Below are 21,075 nucleotides of genomic sequence, written 5' to 3'. Positions count from 1 at the left end.
TCCCCCTGCCCCCAGCCAGGAAGCCTCACGGTCTCTACCCACTCCCTGTGGCTCCTCCTCACCAGACCGGCTGGGCCACCACCAAGAGCACAGCTGGAGGCAAGTCTGGGGTACTTCCCTGCTGCTCTGGTGTAGGCAGCCCCTCCTCTGGGCCTCGAGACCCACTCCCTGTGGCTCCTCCTCACCAGACCGGCTGGGCCACCACCAAGAGCACAGCTGGAGGCAAGTCTGGGGTACTTCCCTGCTGCTCTGGTGTAGGCAGCCCCTCCTCTGGGCCTCGGCATGGAGGTTAATTTGGGGACTAGAGAAGAAGAGGGTGAAGGGCTGTAGTATCAAAGCCTCCGGAGTCCCCAGCCAGAGCAGTTCAGGCATCAAGGACAAACAGACTGGCAGAAGGAAGCTGGCTTTGGGGCAGATTTATTTCCTGTGTGGCTCAGCAGTGTGAGAGAGACACAGGACACAGGCGGAACCCTCCCGCGGTCTGCATCCGCCCAGGGAGCAGGGCAGCCCATGTGCCAGGCTGGATGGAGGGGAGAAGGCAACGGCGGCCGGTGATGCCAGCCTCCAAGGAGGGGGGTAGTGTAAGCCAGCAACCGCCACCATCGGGCATTCACACAATGCCATCAAAGCCCTGCAGGCCACACTTCTTGCCGGCCACCTGGCAGCCAAATCTCAAAGCCTCCTGCATACTCTTCCCTGGAGGGACAAATAGCTAGATGAGCTCGGTCCTCCGGGCAGAGGCAGGCCTCAGCCCTGGGCCTCGTGCCGGGGGCGGGGGTGGGGGCGGGGGGGGGGATACTCACCCTGGGACAGGCTGAATATGACTGAGGCGTTGAAGGTGTCTCCGGCCCCCAGAGTATCCACCACCCGGGGTGGAGGGAAAGCATCCGAGTGAAGCAGCTGTCCATCAGGGCCCAGGGCATCAGCGCCCTCCTCAGCCCAGGCGCAGACTAGCATAGCCCTGCAAGACCCTCCACTCAGCTGGGCTGTCAGCCCACCCGGGCCCCCAGCCTCACCCCCCTCCCCAGGGCGGCCCCCAGTGTCCAGGCTCACTCACGCTCCGTACCTAAGGCCTCTTCCTGGCTTTCCCCTGCTCACCCTTTCCTCACACGACCATACAAGCCCCTCAGGGCCTCCACTGCTGACCGGAACCCCAAGTGCCTGGCCACATCTTTGCTGACAAACACCTGTGGGCAGTGGAAGAGAGGCTGACGGTTACCTCCACCCTAGTCCTGGCTCAGTCACTCACCACCAGCAGCCTGGCGTTGCCCCCATAGTGCAATGCCACTCCTCCAACGTGGCCACCTAAATCCCCAACGTAGTATCTCGCTGTCCCACTGGGATGCGTTTTCATACTTGCTCTAGATATGCTAGAATACAGCCCTGTAAATTGTGACGCAAAAATCCCCGGTTTATTTGTTCTAGAGCAACGAATGTCCCTGCAATTGAAAACCCACAGCGAGCCTTGAGCGCCATCTGGCGGTGAGAGCTACCACTGCCACGTTACACCTCTGGCTCTCGCGGGCGTTTTTGTTTTGTTTTCCTAATGCAACTACGCCCTCTGGGTCGTTTCTTCACCTATAAAACAAAGGGGCAGGGGTTGTAGAGCTTCCTCAACACCAGCTACACATTAGAACTTCCAGAGAGAGTTTTGTTAAAAAATACTTCAGCTGAGCTCCACCCCCACCAATCAAATAAAAACCCAGGGTGTGGCTCAGGCACCCGTACCTTTGTGCCGCCACAGTGGAGGTCCAACCAGCTCAGGCTATGATGCCAGGATTGTCACTCAGATTTCATTTCCATTCCAGAACTGCCCAAACTTACCCTATGCAAGTCCCCTCCCATCCTCCCTCACCCCTCAGTGGCCCCCACAGCCTGCCACCCACCCCAGAGTTGGAGGACACCTGGGAGAACAGTCCCATTCTTCCATTTGACAGAAGGAGAGACTGAGGAGGCCCAGGGAGGAGATGCTCCCACGCAGGGTGCTCCGAGGCTGGCTCTAGTAGCCCCCCCCCCCCCCCTTGGCTACTCTCGTACCTATGCACCCACTGGGACGGAGAAATTTTGCTCCGTGGCCACTGCTGAGGCCTGCATGGGAGCCCAAAGCTGGGGGCCTCTTTGCCCCCCACCTGCCAATGACACCAAGCCATTCCAGGTGTGGAAGGCAGAACAAGGGAATGCTTGGCTCCCTTTAAGAACCAAATTAGCAGGATGTGGCAAGGGGAAGCTGTGTGGGCCACTCACCACGTCTCCATAGCCAAACAGCTGGAACAGCTCCTCTCGGGGCTTCTCCACTTCCACGGACACTCGGATCTTTTGACCTGGAGGCTGCCTGGCATTGTGCTGTTCTATCCGCTGCAGCATCTGCACCTGTTCCGATGCATTCCGGCCCTGGGGTGGGGCGGGGCGGGGCAGCTCAGGACCAGCTGGGCAGTGCCCAGCTGATCTGGCTCATTCTTCCCTCCCTGCTGGAATTCTGGGTGAGGGGAGGCAGGGGGCGGGAACTCCATTCTAAGTTTCAAAATTCTAGAGCAGTCATGGACCTCGGAGACCTTATTGACCAGCACCCCCCCCCCCCATTTCACAGAGGAGGAGACAAAAGAATAATAAAAGAGAGACTTTCTTAAGGACCTACAGTAAATTAAATCACAAGGCTAGGATTAGAACTTGGGACTTCTCAGAGTCTAGAGGAGGTGGGCAGTCTGTAACACAGAAAGCATGGGCCTTTGCCTGGAGCCGGCATCCTGCTTCTGGTGCCTACACCCTGCTGTGTGACCTTGAGTAAGTCACCCAATCTTTCTGGGCCTTAGTTTCCTACCTGAAAACACAAAGAAGAATGGAGAGGGGATGAGGGTACTTGGATTCATTTATCTCTAAGGTACATCATGGTTCAAAAAAACTAAGAAGGCAAAATATGTGGAGGACCTGGCACGTTGAGCCCCTCAAAACACAGGTAGGGCAGGACTTGCCTCGATGTGGATCCACTTGAACCGGGTCAGATCAACCTTGTCAAAGTCCGCAGCAGACACATCTGGCAGGTTCCTAAGTCATAGGACAGAAACGACAGAAAAGGCATGATGGTGAGGTCAGCCAAGGCTGGGATCTCTAACTGGTTGCTGGAGCCCCTTTGCCTGGTGCTGCCTGCAGCATGGCCAGAAACTACATCTACAGCACAGGCTTCTACAGCACAGGCTTCTGAGGCTCAGCTCCAGGATAGGCGCTATTCCAGGCTAAACTCCTGACCACTCCTTGCCCCACTCAGTTCCATCCAGACAGGGGATTAGAAGCAGTTTGCTAGAATGCCCTTTGGGTGTTGGAGGCTGTGATATTTTCTAAGGGTAAACTCAACTGCAGCATGTGACAAGAGGCCAGTTGAGTGCCTTGGAGACCACATCTCCCAGAATACTCTAAGAGCACCAGGGACTACAATTCCCAGAATTCCCCGCCTTGCCAGCAGCACACACAGCTCCCAGCATGCAATGCCCTGGTGATCTACAAAAGCTATGGCTGCTCTGGGTCTGGTCCTGTTCACTTCTGGCGTCCCAGCCGTGACAGCACCACCGTTCTAAGTTCGGCGGCTCTGTGTTACAACTCCGAGGTCAAGGTTGGTGCTTGAGGATGAGTTTTTGTTTGGCTGACTTAGGTGTGGAGCCCTGGGAAGGGTCCGCCTTGACCAGTGAGCTACACCTAACCTATATTCCTCCCGCTCTGCAGCCGAATCTATCCAGTTAACTAGCTGAGTACCTGGGCCTTTCTGAGGCTGCTTCTCCATTTGGTAGATGGGTCCAAACCCACCAGCTTGTTGCAGTTGAAGGTAACGTGTGCGGATCTCCCTACACTGAGGCCAGAGGGCAACAAACGTTTCTCCTTGGAACTCCTCTCCTTCCCTTCCTGTGGATACCCATGTGGTGTCCTTGATCAAAGTTGCTACAGATTGTTACCTGATGGGCAGAACACTAGGATTGACCAAGGTGAAGGTCATTGCTTGCATATATGCCCACTCACTTATTCATTGCGACACACTGAGCCCAGAGACCACTGGCCATAAAGCTTGTCCTAGGATAATTGCCCCCTCTTCCCCAGGTCCAGTAGTCATGCCGGGCAGTAGGGACAGCCTGAACCCCAGGGCTGCTGGGTGTGGACCACCTCAGCCCTAACATAGTACCTGGCACATGCTAGATTCTTAGTAAGCTAAATGTCTGAGATTCTTCAGGAGGCAATCTAGGGGAGACAAGAAGGGTCTGGGCCCACAGGGCCTCTCCCTAGCAGCTTGGGACTTTAAAGGGATTCCCTCCCCCAGTTAACATGGCATCAGATGGCCCTGATCTGCTGACCCAATGTTCCCCTTCCCTCTCTTCAGCAACAGCTGTGAATTGTGTGTGGCATTTGGCCTGGCTTCATTATGCAGGGAGCTTCGCGGTGGGCTCATCTCTTCTGAACACCCAAACCCAGCTCCTTGGTGCCATGCTGCAGGCTGGCAACCCTGGGGCTGACCCTGGAAATTCCAGTGAGTCCCCTTCAGGGCTTCAGATGGTTTGAATCACACCTCCTGTCCCCCGCTCCTCAGAACAATTTCCCCACACCCATACCCAGGCTGCTGATTGGCCAATTACGGAGGAATTACATCACGAATTATGTTTTGTGCAGGCCTGCCCGCCCATCCTTGATAGTGACCGAGGCCAAGTCACCAGGCAGAACAAAGCACATCTCTTCCCACCTCACTTCTCTCCTAATTGAAAACAATTCAGAAATCACTGAGCAGTTTGGCATGAGGACAATTTCTGGTATAGAGAGAGGCAGCAGAGAGCAGGCAGTTGGGATGCCCGTGGTGGCGAGGGAGGGAACTGATTGGTGGGCCGTGCCAGGGCGAGGCCGGGGGGGCCTTACGTGTCGTAGAGCACAATGGTGCGGGAGCCATTGCAGTTGTTGATGATGCAGCAAGAGCATGGGGTTTCCCCTCTGCCCTGCCAGGCCACCTGAGACACATCCACGCCCCGCTGCCTGAAGTCGGCCACCAGGAAGCTTGAGGTGGAGCCCGAGCCAAGGGAAGGGCAAGGAGACACAAATTAGAGCCTACGAGTGGCCTGGGCCTCCCTCAGGGTTGAGGAGGGATGCCGGAGCAGGGGTGCCTCTCTGAGAAGAAGGGTCCCGTTCCGGGAGTTCGGTGATGGCGGCGGCGGCGGCTGGCAAGGTGCAGACAGGCATACAAACCTGTAGGCATGGAGGATGGTGCGGCTACCACTGGCCTCGTTGATGATGACTGTGGAGATGGGGACAGAGCCCGTGGTCTGAAAGACTGTGTAGCGTAGGTCCACAGAATAGCGGCGGAGGTCATCCAGGACAAAACTGCCGAGACGGAGTAACCCAGGGGAGGTGTAGTTCGACAGGGTTTGGGGACTGGAGGGAGGCGGCAGGGACTCCGGCTGCAAAGGGTTTGGGGACTGGAGGGAGGCGGCAGGGACTCCGGCTGCAAAGGGTTTGGGGACTTGAGGGAGGTGGCAGGGACTCCGGCTGCAAAGGGTTTGGGGACTGGAGGGAGGCGGCAGGGACTCCGGATGCAAGCAGAGGGGGCTAGGAGGGAGCCGGGAATCACCATGCTGTCAGAGGCTGTGCCAGGGGGCAGGAGAGGCAGGGGCACAGAGCCTGGAACTCAGTGAGAGAAACACTAAGGGATGTTCTTTTAGGTCCTGGCTGAGGTAAACTCCAACCCGGATCCTGTCCTTCAGTCTGACTCAAGCCAGAAAGGATGTGCTCAGTGAACCCAGATGGGGTAGATCTGGGGGCCTGGAGCACATGCCCTGTTTGAACGAAGCAGGTGAGGGCACTGTGGTCTGTCTCATGCAAAGCCTTGGCAGAACTGATAATTACCAAGGTGGTACTTCGCTCCCCAGCTGCCCTCTACACACTCATCCTCACGGTACTCTTCTCTCGGGAGTCCCTTGAGTGCTACTGGGATTTCACTCAGTCCGCGGCTGCCTCCGTGATGCCCGGCCAGGAAGTGGTGCTGCCTTGGTGAGGCCACCCACCACCCTCACCTCTCGTGGCAAGGTGAACCCCGCAGGCAGTGAGCTGGCTCCCAGTGCCTGATGCTCCTCGACGTGGGGCCTGGTCCAGGACTCTTCCCCAGAATCCCCTCTAATCAGAGTGAGTGGGAGGTGGACCCTGGGGGGGACTGCGCCACCCCCACGCTTCCTGGCCGCAGCGTCTCTGAAAGTGTCCTATGACCGCTGGTCCGGCCACCATCTTGGCCTTTCTCACGCTGGCTGGACAATACAGATTTGTATATAGGCATCAAGCTGGGGCATCATTCCTCATCGTACACCTCAAAGATCCTTTAAATAGTAGGATCCCTCCAAAGCATGCAAACTACAGGGTGGTTTTCCAAATGATTTTTTGCACCCTCCGTGCCTAGCACGTGGTAGGTGCTCATTAAATGCTTGCTGAACAAAGGGGGAGAATTTGGAATGGCTTACCTAACGGCATTATTGTTCCAGAAAGGTGAGTCTACCACCCTAAGCCAGAGGAACAGGAAGGAAGACAGCCACTGAAGAAGGTTGACAAGTGGCCAGCTATTGGCACCAGGTCCCTCTGTCCCACCTCACAGGGCGGGCCCTTGCCCACTGATTTGTGCCGGATCACCGAGGAAGAGAATCTGGCCACAGCTCAGGGGGCTGGGCTCTGGCAGCAGCCCCATGAAACCAGGGTTCAAAGGGCTGTGCTTCACAGGCCAGCAACCTGGCAGCCTGCCCTAGTGCCCACAGTGGGCAAAGTGTGGGTCTCACCTCCTGATAAGCGTTTGCTGAGTCGGCGGGGCCAGGGGTCAAAGGGCTCTTGGGTCCCCACAGCAGCCAACATGGAGAAAGTGTACGGGCCACCTACGGGCTGCAGCCTCACAGCCGGGGAGCTGGGAGGCCTGGGCCTGGGCCCAGCTTTAGCACGTGGCTTCAGGGTGTCCTCGGCAGGCTGCTCTTGTTGCTTTAGTGAACCACGGGGACACAGCAGTGGCCCTGCCCCCTCAGCTGGGGAAGAAACCGTGGGCCTGAACCCTAGGACCATGGATGCTGGACATCCCCGAGGGAGGGTTGGGACAGCAGGTCCCTAGCTGCCTCCTGCCACAAGCATAGCCAGGATTAGGGACTTGAGAAGGGCAAAGTCACATCCATTGCAGAGTCTGTTGGAAGCAAGGAAGGAGAAGGTGGGGAGCTGAGCAGGCTCTGGGCAGTGGCCAGGGAAACAGGCTGTGGAAATAAAAGCTTTCACAGGAGAGCATTAGCACCCGAGCAGCGAACAGCCGCGCTTGGGAGGGTCTGGGATGCTGGTGCCCCACTCGTGCCCCTCCCACCCATTTCTGGTGGCCACAAACCGTTTCTCACAGCCTGCCCCCAGCCCCCCACCCCCACCCAGGGTTAAGACTTCCTTCTACAGGGCAGTCTGCCCGCTCCTTCCTCCACTCACTCGGCAACATGGCCCGGGGCCAGCGAGCCCATGAAGGCACAGGGGGCTCCAAGCAGGGAGAGGACGGTGCAGGAATTAGATGCGTTGCCTCCACGCTGCCATCTCTGGGACAAGCACCTGCAAAACACAGGGAGGGTCCCTGCGGCTCCAGCGGGCTGATGCCAGGATAAGCAAGACCAAACGCAGTCCTGGGGCAGGGCCCCGGGGCGTGTAAAAGCTGGGAGGCCTCCCTCAGAAAGCATCTGGATTTTTCCAGTTTCACTCCTTCAGGTATCTCAGAGGAGGGCTCCACTAACTCAGGTGACCTCCTCCTCAGTTACAATGACCCACCTCTCCCCCAGGCAGAGGGACCTTCAGCCTCCACCTTGATTGCTGGATAACTCAGGAGCCTCTTCCCAAAGGTGTCAAATCTGCTACCTACTCCTGTCCTTGGGGAGCCTGCTTCAGCAACAACTCAGGTCAAAATAAGTAAGACAGGGAGCAAACCTGTACGCTGTAACCAATGTAGGAGTTATGTGGAGGGAAAGCTAACTTTTACCATGTCAAGGTTAAGGGGTGCCTGGGTGGCTCAGTCTGTTAAACATCCGGCCCTTGGCTTCAGCTCAGGTCACAGTCTCGTGGTTTCGTGGGTTCAAGTCCCATGTCGGGCTCTGCGCTGGCAGTGCTGAGCCTGCTTGGGATTCTCTCTCTCCCTTTCTCTCTGCCCCTCCCCCATTTGCACTGCCTCTCTCTCAAAATAAATAAACTTAGGAAAAAAATTTTTTTAAAGATTTAAAAACGCAATGTCAGGGGCGCCTGGGTGGCGCAGTCGGTTAAGCGTCCGACTTCAGCCAGGTCACGATCTCGCGGTCCGTGAGTTCGAGCCCCGCGTCGGGCTCTGGGCTGATGGCTCAGAGCCTGGAGCCTGTTTCCGATTCTGTGTCTCCCTCTCTCTCTGCCCCTCCCCCGTTCATGCTCTGTCTCTCTCTGTCTCAAAAATAAATAAACATTAAAAAAATAATAATAAAAAAAAATAAAAACACAATGTCAAAAGTTAAAAAGATTATTGGAGGGGCGCCTGGGTGGCGCTGTCGGTTAAGCGTCCGACTTCAGCCAGGTCACGATCTCGCGGTCCGTGAGTTCGAGCCCCGCGTCGGGCTCTGGGCTGATGGCTCAGAGCCTGGAGCCTGTTTCCGATTCTGTGTCTCCCTCTCTCTCTGCCCCTTGCCCGTTCATGCTCTGTCTCTCTCTGTCCCAAAAATAAATAAACATTGAAAAAAAAAAAAAGATTATTGGATGAAGACCAGTTTTTCTCCATTCCCCCCCTTTTTTTTTTGCAGTTTTATTGAAATATAATTGCCATATAACAGTCCATAAGTTTAAGGTATACGATGTGGTGATTTGATATACACACGTATTGCAAAATGATTACCACAATAAGGTTTGTTAACACAACATCCCATCACATAATTACCTTTTTTTCCCTCAGTTTTTCTCTATCTTTGCTGGAAACCTAACTCAAGGTGTACTCCGAGGAAACTAACTGGAGATACACCCGAAGGACTGCATTGTTCTCAACAACAAAAATTATTACTTATGCATGTTCAAAGCACTGGAACGATTTCTCATTGTGCTCCAATAATACTGGGAGGTAAACAGTGCAGGTGTTATTTATATTCTTCCAGTTCCAAAAACAAGAGTAACTGTGGCCTCACAGTAAGAAGAACCACTAATTAAGAAATAAATGAAACAGGGGTGCCTGGGTGGCTCAGTCGGTTAAGCGTCTGGCTTCAGCTCAGGTCACGATCTCGCGGTCCGTGAGTTCGAGCCCTGCATCGGGCTCTCTGGGCTGATGGCTCAGAGCCTGGAGCCTGCTTCATATTCTGTGTCTCCCTCTCTCTCCGCCCCTCCCCTGTTCGTGCTCTGTCTCTCTCTGTCTCAAAAATAAATAAACTTAAAAAAAAAGAAAGAAATGAAACAGAATTTTTAGGCTAAGGTATTTTGGCACACAAGACTTAACCCTGTGGTTCTCTTCAGCCTTGGGAAAAGGTGTCCGTGATCTTATTAGAAAGGAAACTATTTGGGGTGCCTGGGTGGCTCAGTCGGTTGAGCATCCCACTCATGGTCCGTGGGTTCGAGCCCCACGTCAGGCTCTACGCCGACAGCTCAGAGCCTGGCGTCTCCTTCGGATTCTGTGTCTCCCTCCCTCTCTGTCCCTCTCCAGCTCATGCTCTGTCTTTCTCTTGCTCTCAAAAATAAACATTAAAAAAAAAAAAGAAAAGATACTAATTTGTAAAAGGTCAAACATTACTCAAGCTATGAGGTTTAGAGAAATTTTCATGCAGATTAGAAAGGGGGAGCCCAGTGGGATTTGACTTGCTCAGATCACACCAATACTTCATGACAAAGCTGCTGTCAGAACCCAGGTTTCCTTACTCCCTAAACCACTGCAATGCGCTCTATATTTCTGAATCGAAAGTAGTTAGGCCCCAGCTTGGATGAGGTTTCACAGAAAGGTTGCACACTTTGGCTTTGTGGAGATCCTTCAAAGTCACACGAATACCCAACTTCCTGTGCAGAAATGCTCTGCTGAGCAAGAGGATGCTTTCTGGAAGGCTCTTCTTGGCCTGGACTCTGGGAGGCAGGGCCGTTCCTCAGGGGTCTGGCCAAGTTCCAGGTGGCAGCTCCTGAGAGTCCCAGCTGCCCGTGGAGCACAGAGAGTCTGGGACAGATGGGGCTGAGGTGCCCACTTGGGAAGGCCTGGGTCCCCACTTGGGCTTGCCCATCTGGGAAGCACAACAGAGTCCAGAAGGTGGGCTGGGTGGGCTAGGCACATGACAGACAGAGGCCCTATAGGCAAGGGCTCTGCTCAGCAGAGGAGCAGAGCTATGGGTCTGGGGGAGAGGGGGGTACACCCTGGGAGCAGAGAGCATGGAGAACATGGGAAAGGTCTCTTTAGAGAGGCACCTTCCTTTGCGCCCACCTTCAGAATGAGCTCGTCCTAGTGGGAGCCCCGAGGATCTCCTTATCCTAACCTCTCCCCCTAAGTAAGCTCAAAGGGAATGGGCCTGCAGCTCTTGTGAAAAGCAGGCACTCCGGTTCCTCCCCGGGCCCTCCGGTCCTGGGATCCACACTGTTCTCTTGAGAGGAGGCCCAACTCCTCACGGTGCACTGCATCCTGGGGCCAGCTTGACCTGGTAGGGAGGGGGGCTAGGTGTACAGAGCAGCATCCCCTTGTGCCCCTCCCCCACTGTCCCCGTGCCCCTGGCAAGGGCTCTAACCTCTGGCAAACAAAGCAGCCCAAAGCAAAGGGTCAACTCCGTGAGATGGGCAGAGGGAGCACAGGAGACAACCGAGGCCTGGAGCACTAGATTCCTAGGCGTTGTAATTACTGCTCTGCCACTCAGTAACTATGTGGTCTCACGATTCTTATTTAATTTCTCCACATATTTAGCTGCTTCATCATCTATAAAGAGAGGATCCGACTGACCCTTCCATACTGCCCACTGGCTGCTGTAAGGAAATTATGTGGTAATGCATGTGACGGGGCTGGGTGGACCCAAAGATTCTAGCCCACAGAAATGCCCTCTTGGGATTGCAGTGATTAACGGTGAGGTTCTTATCAAGAGTAAATGTAAGAGCCAACCAGCGACTCTTCCACTTTTACCAGACAACCAAGAAAGACGCTGTGTTTTGTAAAAAGGACTTCTCGTAAACTCCTTTTGGAATTTAGCGCCAGGGAAACACGTTGGTGATGGCACACGAACCAGCTCTATCCACCACCCACAGCATCTCCAAATACACCTCCAGTGCCAGCAAGGCCTTGAAGCTAGAGGGAAGCTCAAATACCACGGTTTTAAATGTTCCTGCGGTCTAACTGCATACTTATTGTAAGCTACCTCAAGATTTAAGAAATAGATGAGATATACGTGGTAGATAAATTAGAAGTAAATGCTGGTAAGAGGCAAGTGCAGCCGCCTTTTTGTTAAAAAGAGAGAAGCTGGTCGCGCACCTTACTAGCTCTGTGCCCTTGGTTAAATCTCTTCATCTACCTGCTTATGGGTAAAACGTGGATAATGATTCCTGGAACGGCAACTGGCGAACACAGTGCCATCCAAAGCCTGGGCTTTATTACTAACGGCCTCAATTCCTTCCCTAGGTCCTCCCGGGCGGAGGGGACGGGACACCAGCTCCCGAGGCTGGACTCTCACTGTGGGGCCCCTGGCCCCGCGGACCTGGGGTCTGAGCTGCCGGGCTCAAACGTGGGGCTGCAGCGGCCCCTGGGGTGTCCGAGGGGCCCGGGCGCCCCTACCTGCTGTCCGTGTCCTCCTCCGGGTACTTGTCCACTACATTGATGATGTCCAGCACCACTAGCCCCACGCACAGGATCTGCTTGTCTTCCATGAGGCCGCTCCCGGAGCTTTCTGCCCGCCTGGCTGACGGGGTTCCTCCCGGGCTCTGCGTTTTATCCCCGAGGATCGGGTCCCAGCTCCTGGGGCGGACTTGGCTCCTCCTCTGCGTCCTGAGCTCCTCCCCTCAGAAAGCCTTCTGCAGTCTCGAGGGAACGGAGCAGGGCCCTTGCTCCCCACGCCCACCGAGCGGGCCTGGGAACGCAGACCCCCGAGGCCTTGGTTCCCGGCCTTCCCTTAGCAGGTGGCGTGGCCCAGCAGATGGCAACCCTTCCCGCTTCTTGGCCTCATTTCCTCACTTGTCAGGCAGACTCGGAGCTCATGCAAACCTCTCTAGATTGCAGCTAGGCAATCTCCTGAATGCAAAAAAAAGTGCAGTAGAAAGGCGCCCCTTGCCCCTCCCTCTCCTGCACCTGCGACTCCCACTCCAGACCCGAGACCGCGGTAGTGCCGGGCCTCGAAGCTGCGGCCTGGCCCCCTCAGCCCTAGCCTTCCCCGGCGCGTCGCCGCGGCTCCGCCCCGCCCCCGAGGTCCAGCCAATCCCAGCTCGAGGCCCCGCCTCCCCCGCCGGGCAGCTGGGGCGGCTAGGTGAGCAACGGCGGTCACGTGACGGGAGTCGGCTCCCAGAGCCCCCTGGCGGACGCCGGCGGAACGGGCGTTCCGGGGAGGAGCGCCGGGCACGGGCCGCCGGCGCGTGCACAGCAAGTGCGCGCAGAGCCACCGAGCCCGGAGGAGGGGCGACCAGGGTCCCCAACCTGGGGCTTCACCTCCCTCACCCCGTCCGTCCCTTGTGTACTTCTGTCTACCCTTGAATACGTACTGGAGCAGACGGTTTGTTTTGTTTTGTTTTGTTTTTTAGAAAAACCAAGTGTCTTTATTCCTGAATAGTTTAGTATGGCGGTGGGGGCCGGAGCCCGTCGGGAGAGCCCTGCATCGGCCTGGAGGCCAGCTGGAGGAGCAGAAGGTGCGAGGATGGGCTCCTCCGCAGTCGGCCCTGCAGGGGACGGCGAGCAGGCCAAAAGTCTGGACGAGGGGATGCCAGAGTCCCCCACCCGGCACGCTCAGGCCGTGGCGAAGAGATTGCTCTGGGCGCCTGTGCCACAGAGGGGACAGGGACGGCGGCTCGCCTGGGGCTGGCGTGGCGGGACGGAGCCCCACCCCAGGCAGGAAGCCGGGAGAGCCCCGCGGCCCCAGCTGGCTCTTTGGCCGGCGTAGACACTAAGGGCCGGTCGGGCCCAGCCCCCTGTCTACACCTGTTTGGGCTCCAGGTCCTCGTAGAGCAGGGCTCCGCTGAAGATGGTGAGCGGCTCCTCTGAGTGCGCCAGCTGCCCCATGACCAGGTCGATGCAGACCGTGTCTCCAGCCTGCAGCGGCAGGATGAGGCTGAAGACCCCCAGGGCGCCGGGGCTGGGCTGGCTCTCGGCTACTGGCTTATTCTCCAGGCCTTCAGGCTCGTAGCCACCGGAGTCTATGCGGGCCACGCCCAGGTTGGAGCGGGACAGCACGGCCTCCACTTTCTCATGCCGGTGCCCAGTCAGCACCGCGCTCAGAAAGTAGCGCCCGGTCAGTGGTGCTGTGAACACGCCTGGGAACAAGGATGGCAGTCAGGAGGGGAGACAGGTGGCAGGGGCCAGGGAGGTGTTGGGGAGCCCACCCAGAACTCCTGGACTAAGGAGGAACCTGCTGGCTCTTTTCACCTGTCTTCCACTAGAGTGTAAGTTCTACCAGGGCAGGGCATTTGGCGTTTTGTTCGTTACTGCGCGCCCAGCACATTACAGCATCCCCGGGGCCCCAATAAAGAGCTGTTGAACAGAAGCGCTCCTGCCTTCCCCAGCTCACCCCTTACCCAAGCTGTGGTGAAAATGGGTAAATGAAGGAAGTAGGGATCTCCCCAAACCAGAGCATGAGAAGATTTCCCCTTGTCTGAGGGGGCAAGAATGAGAACATATCACTGCACAGCCTTTCCGGTCTCCCCCATTGCCCAGCCAGCCTGCTTCCAGGCTTACCAGTCTCTGGATCGTAATAGCCCCCATCGTTGAGCAGGACTCTGTCGAAGGGCACTGTGCCTGGTTCAGAGCGTGGCAAACTCAGGGCAGCTGAAAAGGCCACCAGGGGCACAGGGGCTGCTGGTGCCCCCTCCACTCCTGGGTAGGGGTAAAGGGGGGGGGGTTCAGAGTGGATGCTCAGTGCAGAGCTGCCTGGCCCCCTTCCCCTCCTGGGTCTCTACCTCCAGGGCTGCCTGAGGCCTTCCATCCTCCAACCCCTAGTTCAGTTCCCCTCCCTCCAGCACCAGATGAGAGGAACTTACCCTGCTCTCCTTGGGGACCTGTGGGAAGACAGGAGGGAGCAGTAAGAAGGGGGCAGCTCTCACTAAGTCACTCAGCAAACATCTGCTGAATCTCTCCGCTGTGCTAGGCATCACACAGACTCCAAAGCAGGAAGGGGGGTGTCAAGAAAAGGAGGAATAGGGTCCCTTCAGTGCAACTAGCCCCCAGCCTTTCACACCCTACATAGCCCTGTGAGCCCAGCCTTAGTCTTCGATACATCATCGAGGCCACCCTATCCAACTAGCCCATATAGTGACTATCCCAGTTCCTAGTCACTCCCTGTCAGCCATATAGGCCTTCCCCCCATTCCTTGCCCCTTTCCTCCCTTCTCTGTCAAATTCAGAATAGAATGTCGAGCCTAGGGCTGCTAGAGGAGTGGGGGAGTTCCCGCTGCAGTAGGAATCTCACATACCTGGTGGCCCAATGGGTCCCTTTTGTCCATCCTTGCCTGGAGGTCCTGGAGGTCCAGCAGGGCCTGGGGGTCCTTGTATCCCGGGAGGCCCTGGGGGCCCAGCCTCACCTGCGGGCCCTACAGTGACAAAATTCAGTTGAAGGAAAGCCACAAAAGGAGTTTCCAAAGGACAAGGAAAGTCATGGCTCCATGGACAGATGGTGGGGCACCTTGCTGCCCGTGCTGGACACCCGGCTGGCGGAGCAGCACCCCACCCCTGCCCACAGGCCTGTCTGAGCTGCCAGTGGAGAGTGGGGAGCCAGGAGCTTGGGTCATCTGTTGTGGGCAAACCAACCCCTGGGACAGTGATGGGTCTGCCATTCATGCTGGGCAGAGCAAGGAGAAAGTAGATGAGATTAAGACTGGCTACTGTGGGGTAGGGATAGGAGAAAGAAAAGACTTAAAAGGGCCCCCCACCACCACCTCCCACCGCATGCCTTCTCTCGCCCCCTCACCAGTGAGGTCCTTCAGACTGAGCTGGTGAAGCCTGTCCTCCAGCAGCAGCAGGGAGCTGTTAAGGGCACCGAGCCGCCTGCCCAGGCCCGCCTGCCCCCCAAGCAGCTTCTCCAGCAAGGCTGCCTGCGTCTGGCTGGTGCTGTTGGTTTCCCGTAGCCCAGCCCAGAGCCCAGCCACGTGTCGGGAAAGGCCTTCACGCAGGCCCTGCAGTCCCCCCGCCACAGTGTCTAGCCGCTCACAGACTCCTTCAAGACGGCCCAATCGCCCCTCTAGGCTGGGGCACTGGCCAGCTTGGGCCTGTCCCTCTTCCAGGCCTCGGAAGCGCTCCTCACTCTCTGTAGCATGCTCCGTGGCCTCCTGTTGCAGCCTGTTAATCTCAGAGATGATACGGTCCTTGGTGGCTCCCAAGTCAGCCAGATCGGCACCCTGCCCTTCCACGGTGGTCTGGAGCTCGTGCAGTGAGTCATTGAGAGAACTGAAGGTGAGAATAACCTCGGACAGCTCTCCTTGCAGGGCCTGTAGTGCTGAGCCTGAGCTCCCCCCAAACACACTGAAGCCGTCCAGAGGCCCTCGGCTTGGTCCCCCAACCCCGGGGCCGGCCCCGGGGCCCCGTGGGGGTAACAGGGGGCAGGAGCAGCGCTCCACACCATCCCGAAGGCGGCCCAGCTCCTCTTGGACACCACCACAGGCCCCACAGCCCTCATCCCCACGGGCCTGCAGGAGACCCTCCAGTTGGCCCAGCCGTGCCGCCGTGAGGTTCAGCTGCAGCGCGAACTCCGCCGTCGTCTCGTCCAGCGCGTCAACACGCCCCTGGAGCTGGCCCACGACCCCTTGCAGCTCCTCCAGTGCAGCCTGCCGGGCCTCCCCGGCTGCTCCCACTTCGTGCAGGCCTGAGCCCACCAGACGCAGCTGCCCCTCGCTGTCTAGCACCCTGCGCTCCAAGGCACTGAGGATCTCGCTCACCTGGGTGTCCTGCTCCCCCGGGGCCCCGGAGCAGAGCTGCCCACACGCCTGCACAGCCCCTGCCACCTGCTCTTCCAGCAGATCCAGCCGCCCACCCAGCTCTCCGCTCACGTTGGCCAACAGTCCCTCCAGCTTCTCCAGTCGGCCCCGGGCGGCAGGCAGCCAGTGGCCCAGGCCCCCAGGGCGCCCGGGCCAGCCCTCCTCCTGCTCCTGTGAGGGACCCAGAGTGGAGTTGAACTGGTCCTCCAGGCGAGAGAGGCGGGATGCTAAGCTGGTGTAGCCCGGGGGGTGCCCCCCCTGCCCAGCCGCTCCTCCCAGCTCGGTGCCTCGCCGCCCACTCAACACTGTCACCGAGCCGGCCACTACATCCAGCCTCCGCTCCAGCTCTGCCAGCCGCCGGCCCAGCTCCGGAGGGCAGCACTCCTGAAGGGGCCTGCGGCCCGCGGCCTGCCCGGGGAGCTGCCGCTGCCGCTCCTCCACCGAGGTCAGTCGCTTCTCCAGCACTCGCAGCCGCTCTCTGTCCTCCTGCCGCTGCCGGCGGAAGTCATCCAGCCCCGCCAGGCACACGGAGCAGGACTCCTGCAGCCGCCGCTCCAGCTCCCGCGGCAGCTCCTCACTGTGGCCGGGAGGGGCCGGGGCTGGGGCGGGGGCCCTGCCACCGCCGCCACCGCCGCCACCGCCGCCACCGCCGCCGTGATGGTTGTTGAGATGGCCCAGCTCCTGGTCATGGGTGGAGACGCGGTTGTCCAGGAGCTGCAGCTGCTGTTGGATCTCAGTGAGGGTCTCGTGCACGCCAGGGCGGGCAGCTGCATCCGCTGGCTGCTGCCTCCCGTTAAAGGCCGTCTCCACGGCCCTCTGGACGTCTTCCGCCAGGCGCCCGCTCAGTCCCTGCAGGACACCACGGAGGCCCTGCAGCTCCTTTGTCAGGCTCTGCACCTGCTCCTCCAGCTGCTGCACCTTCTCTGACTCCCCAGGACCTGGCAGAGAGGCGAAGGCATAAGGCGGAGGGGCCGGGCCTCAGAGCTCAGTGCCTACCTCCGAGGCCCTGCCTTCCCCGGCTCCAGCAAGAGCTCCTGGCTGAGTCAGCCACTCCTTAGCTGGGTAATTTGGGCAAGAAAAGATGGAAAGAAACTCCATTTACTGAATGCCTCTAGGCCCAATTTGTAACATGGCTCCCCCCACCCCTTACACCAAACTCCACCGGACAGATATCACAGCTTTCCCCGTTCTGTAGACCGTGAGACTGAGGCTCAGGGGACATTAAGGAACTGGGCCATGGATTACGAGTTTAGTAAGTGGCCGAGGCAAGTTTCAAACCCAGGGCATCCATTTGACCACCAAGTCTACTATCCAGAGTTTCTCTCAGAAACTGTTTTCTCATCTGTGAAATGGGAATATGGGGAGGCACTGTAGACCCCATAACAGTGGATGTTCCTGGGGCGGCAAGCACCTGTCCCTAACACCAAGGGACAGGCGAGATTCCGCGGGAAGCCTGCAGGGGCTCTAGCTGGACGGTGGGAGAATCAGCCAGAAGTTCCTGTTTCCATCATTACAGCATGACTATCTCCCTGGCAGGCAAACACAGCACGTCGGTCCGCAGTGCCTGGTGCACACACGACAGGAAAGCAGGGGGGACTGCTGCATTCTGGGACCTGCAGTCTCCAGAGGCCACCGAGGGGCCTGGGACCTGTAGTCGGGTGCAGTGCATGCTAGGACTTGTAGTCTATCCCCGTGGTGAACAAGCTTCTCCCAGGAATTCCCCCTTCCTCCCGAAGTGGCTCGCAACTGGGAAGTATCTCGGCCACATGTGGGCGTGCGTGAGCACATTCTCTTTCTCAGCCTTTTTTTTTTCTCTCCCTCTCTTTCAATCTGCTTCTGTCACACACACACACACACACACACACGCACACACACACACACACACACACACACACACACACACACACAGTGCATGGGCTTCACGGGTAGGCAGAGAATCTCAGTGATCTCATTCCCTTCTATTCCCTTCTGACTTTGGGGCACAGGGTTTTTCCCTCTACAACCTGGCCCCACATTTTCCACCCGGTACCAGCTCCCACTTCTCTCCCCAGCGGCTCCCACACTCACCTTCCCCACCTAGTCCACTCAGGTGGCTTCCTGCACTGGAGCCGGAGAGGTTGGGGCGGGCGGGCCGGGGCCGGGGGCGTGGTGTGGTAGGTGCAGGACCCAGCGCCGGGGCAGGACCCTCAGCACAGTCATCGCCCCCATACCCCTGACAGCACCTCCACTCCATATCTGTCACTGTCTTGTAGGCCACTCGGTAACGAGGACGGAGGAAGCTGCGGTACCTGGGAGAGGCAGAGGGAGGCCTCTTTACTCCTCCCTGTACTGTCAGTGACCCTGGGACCTGTCCTCAGAGATGGGCAGCTGCTGGTGGTGGACAAGGCCTGTCCCTCAGGCTGGGTCCCCCTTACTGTCCAGCATGTGTCTGTGCTCAGCTGACAGCTGTCAGCTTTCTGGCCAGGAGCCAAATCCCTGTTCTTCCTCCCCTTGTCCTATGCTGGAACCTCGAACTCCTCCTCTGGGGCCTGACTCAGCCCAGAGAAGGCATTTGGGGGTTGGCAGGGTGGTCTAGGTAACTTTGCCCTCAGTATCCGCCCCAAACTGTTGCCTCGGCATCTTCTCAAATGGTTCTGACCGAAGCCCCTGGTCCTGTCCCTTGCTGCCTGCTTCGCACAAATTCCCTGAGTTGGCTGCCCTCCTTCTGTCCTAGCCCAGCCCCACCAAGTACCCATCCCCCAGCACTGGGGCTCACATGATGCTGCGGGGACACTGGGGCTGGCCCCAGCCACAGGGCTGGTAGTCGGGCTTGATGAAGGTCTCCACTCCATCCTCAAGGACACAGCTCACTGTCCGGGTCACCACATAGGCACACCAGTTCCTGTAGGCACAACCCCACCTGGGCCCAAGGGCCAAGACACAAGCCCCAGAGGAGGGCCCAGGGGCTACCAGAGGGGCTGAGGGAGGGTCAAAAGATGAAGGGCCCCTGGGGACCTGTAGGAGCCAGGACTTTGGCAGGGCAGCTCCCCCCACGCTTTCCTGTGCTGTAAGAGTCGGTAAAGACTTTTCAAGACAGCAAAAGGAAGCACAGAATGGAAAACCACAACTACAAGAAGTTGATTCTCATGGCTGGGGGGTCCTGGGGAGCCTCTGAATTCACACATTCATTCATGTCCCTTTCTGTCCCAATCCCCAGCCTAGCGTGGCCTGTATGAGCCAGCTGGCTGGGTCCCTCTGGTGATCCCCTGGATGCTGGCTTCCACCCACCCCTAAGAGAAGAGGACAGGGCAGGCAGGGGTCCAGCTCAGGGTTAAGTAGAGAATAAGCCATTGATGAACGCTGCCCCTCTCATCGCTTGCCGTTCTACACTCTTGGCCCCATTCATGCTGGCCTTTGATCTGTGTCCGGCTGGAGAGCCCGAAGGGACAGAGCAGCCGCAGCGTCAGAAAGAATCACAGATCACTGGATGGGGCCGAGGAAGCCCTAAGAAGGGATAAAGGTCTGCCGGAGGATACCAGGCTGGGACGCAACGGTCAGCCTGCAGGAAGGCCTGGCCCGTGCCCTTCAGGGGAGTTTTCCCGGGCACCTAACTACGGGTCCCCCTGAGGTAAGGGAGGGACCTATCTATTTAGGGGGCCCTGGAAATGCCCCACGGGAAGGCGGGCTTGTGCAGGGCCACCTGATGGATGGGCTTCCTCTCCCCCTCTTCCCTGCACTAGGGCATATGGCCCCGGAGAGGGTAGCCAAGGCGAGGACCAGGATACCAACCTCCTGACCCACCCTCCCACCCACCTCCAGCCTTGGGCTGGGACCCAGACTCTTACCTGTGGCGGCTGGCAGGCCGGGGGGCGCTCTGGGCCTGGGGTTCACCAGGGCTGAGGGCCCCGCCGCCCCCTGTGTAGAGGCTATAACCACGAGGAGGGTAGCTAGCTGCCCCCACGGCTGTGGTCAGCAGGCAGCAGAGGTAGCAGCTCCAGAGGGTGCTGGGGGCCATGGTGGGGGTGCTCCGCAGTGGTCCTCAGAGGCACATCCTGGCCTGACCACTGGCGCCTCTGTCTGGAGCCGGGATGCCTCTGCTCCGAGGGACAGCGCCGGGGCCGGGTCCTGTCCCCAGCTTCCTGCCGGCGGCAGCCCCCAGCCACACGCCTCCTCCTTGGCCGCCTGGCCTGACCCCTCTCCCCCTCCTCTTTCCTCCTCAGGCTCCTGTCTGTCCCTCCCTTGGTTCCTTCCGTTCTCCTCTTCTCCACTTCTGAGGGGAGTTTGTTCTCTGTGCCCCCTGGCCTCCTGTGCCTGGTCCCTGCCCCTCTCAGATGCTGCTTCCTGGGCCTCCACCCCCCTCGCCCCAGCTGGCCCTCCTCTGGTCTCCCTATCTGTTTTCCCCAATGACCGGATCCTGGGGGTGACAGGGCTTTGCCCCTGTGGCTGTTCAGAGGCGCAAGAGTGGCTGTGGGGCGGGCCCTGGCCTCCCGCCTCCCTCTCTTGCTCACTCCCTTCCCCCCTGTCTGGCTGGCGGTCCAGCCTCCCCCTTCCTCCCCCCACCTCTCCAACCATCGTGCGCCACATCTGCTTCTTGTTAACTCCGGGAAAGAGAGGAAAAAAAAGGAAAAACAGAGAAATGTGGAGTTGCCGCCAGGCTTGGGGCCAGCCTCTCAGACGGGCCACATGGAGTGGAGCCGGGGCCAGAGCTGGGGAGGAGGCCCTGGGCTGGTCGCTTAGACAGGGAACGGGAGCTGGAGCCACAGCTCCCCTGGGGCTAGGGCAAGCCTCCTCTGGGAGAGAAGACCCGAGAAAGGAGGGGAGGACGGTAAAAGGGAGAATGAACTTGTAGGGCTCAGCAGGGCATCACTCAACCATCTTGTCCAGCTGCCTGCTTTTACAGATGTGAACAATGAGGCCCAGAGTGGGAAAGTAACGTGTCCGAGGTAACACAGCACATCAAGAGTGGGGCTGTGATTAGAATTTAAATGCCTAGGTCAGTGTCTTGGGAGGAAGAAGT

At 58.3% G+C, this 21,075-nt stretch overlaps 2 protein-coding genes across 4 annotated transcripts; both read right to left on the bottom strand.

The window, feature by feature from the left end:
- Positions 1-401: 401 nt before the first annotated feature.
- KHK (ketohexokinase) lies at positions 402-12,342 on the bottom strand. Of its 3 annotated transcripts, XM_086700213.1 has the most exons (9): positions 11,747-12,342; positions 7,456-7,572; positions 5,212-5,346; positions 4,888-5,022; positions 2,970-3,042; positions 2,245-2,391; positions 1,099-1,187; positions 804-961; positions 402-696 (listed from the first exon to the last, which is right to left on the bottom strand). In XM_086700213.1, the coding sequence occupies exons 1-9, from the start codon at positions 11,836-11,838 to the stop codon at positions 611-613; spliced, it is 1,032 nt and encodes a 343-aa protein (XP_086556339.1). In that variant the 5' UTR covers positions 11,839-12,342; the 3' UTR covers positions 402-610. The 3 variants fall into 3 exon arrangements, with proteins under 3 accessions (XP_086556339.1, XP_086556342.1, XP_086556340.1); XM_086700216.1 differs by lacking the exon at positions 4,888-5,022; XM_086700214.1 differs by lacking the exon at positions 5,212-5,346 and having other exon boundaries at positions 11,747-12,338.
- A 333-nt stretch (positions 12,343-12,675) lies between these two features.
- Positions 12,676-20,569, bottom strand: EMILIN1 (elastin microfibril interfacer 1). Its single transcript, XM_025927172.2, has 8 exons — positions 19,904-20,569; positions 18,835-18,960; positions 18,147-18,367; positions 15,077-17,017; positions 14,583-14,699; positions 14,152-14,169; positions 13,850-13,987; positions 12,676-13,428 (listed from the first exon to the last, which is right to left on the bottom strand). Exons 1-8 carry the CDS (start codon positions 20,071-20,073, stop codon positions 13,091-13,093), a joined length of 3,069 nt encoding a protein of 1,022 aa, XP_025782957.2. The 5' UTR covers positions 20,074-20,569; the 3' UTR covers positions 12,676-13,090.
- Between the last annotated feature and the right edge of the window lie 506 nt (positions 20,570-21,075).

Source organism: Puma concolor, chromosome A3 (assembly GCF_028749965.1).
Source record: "Puma concolor isolate L17-30 chromosome A3, mPumCon1.1.hap2, whole genome shotgun sequence".
NCBI lineage: Eukaryota > Metazoa > Chordata > Mammalia > Carnivora > Felidae > Puma > Puma concolor.
The sequence above is the reverse complement of the archived record's forward strand: the minus strand, read 5'-3'. Positions and strand labels throughout refer to the sequence as shown.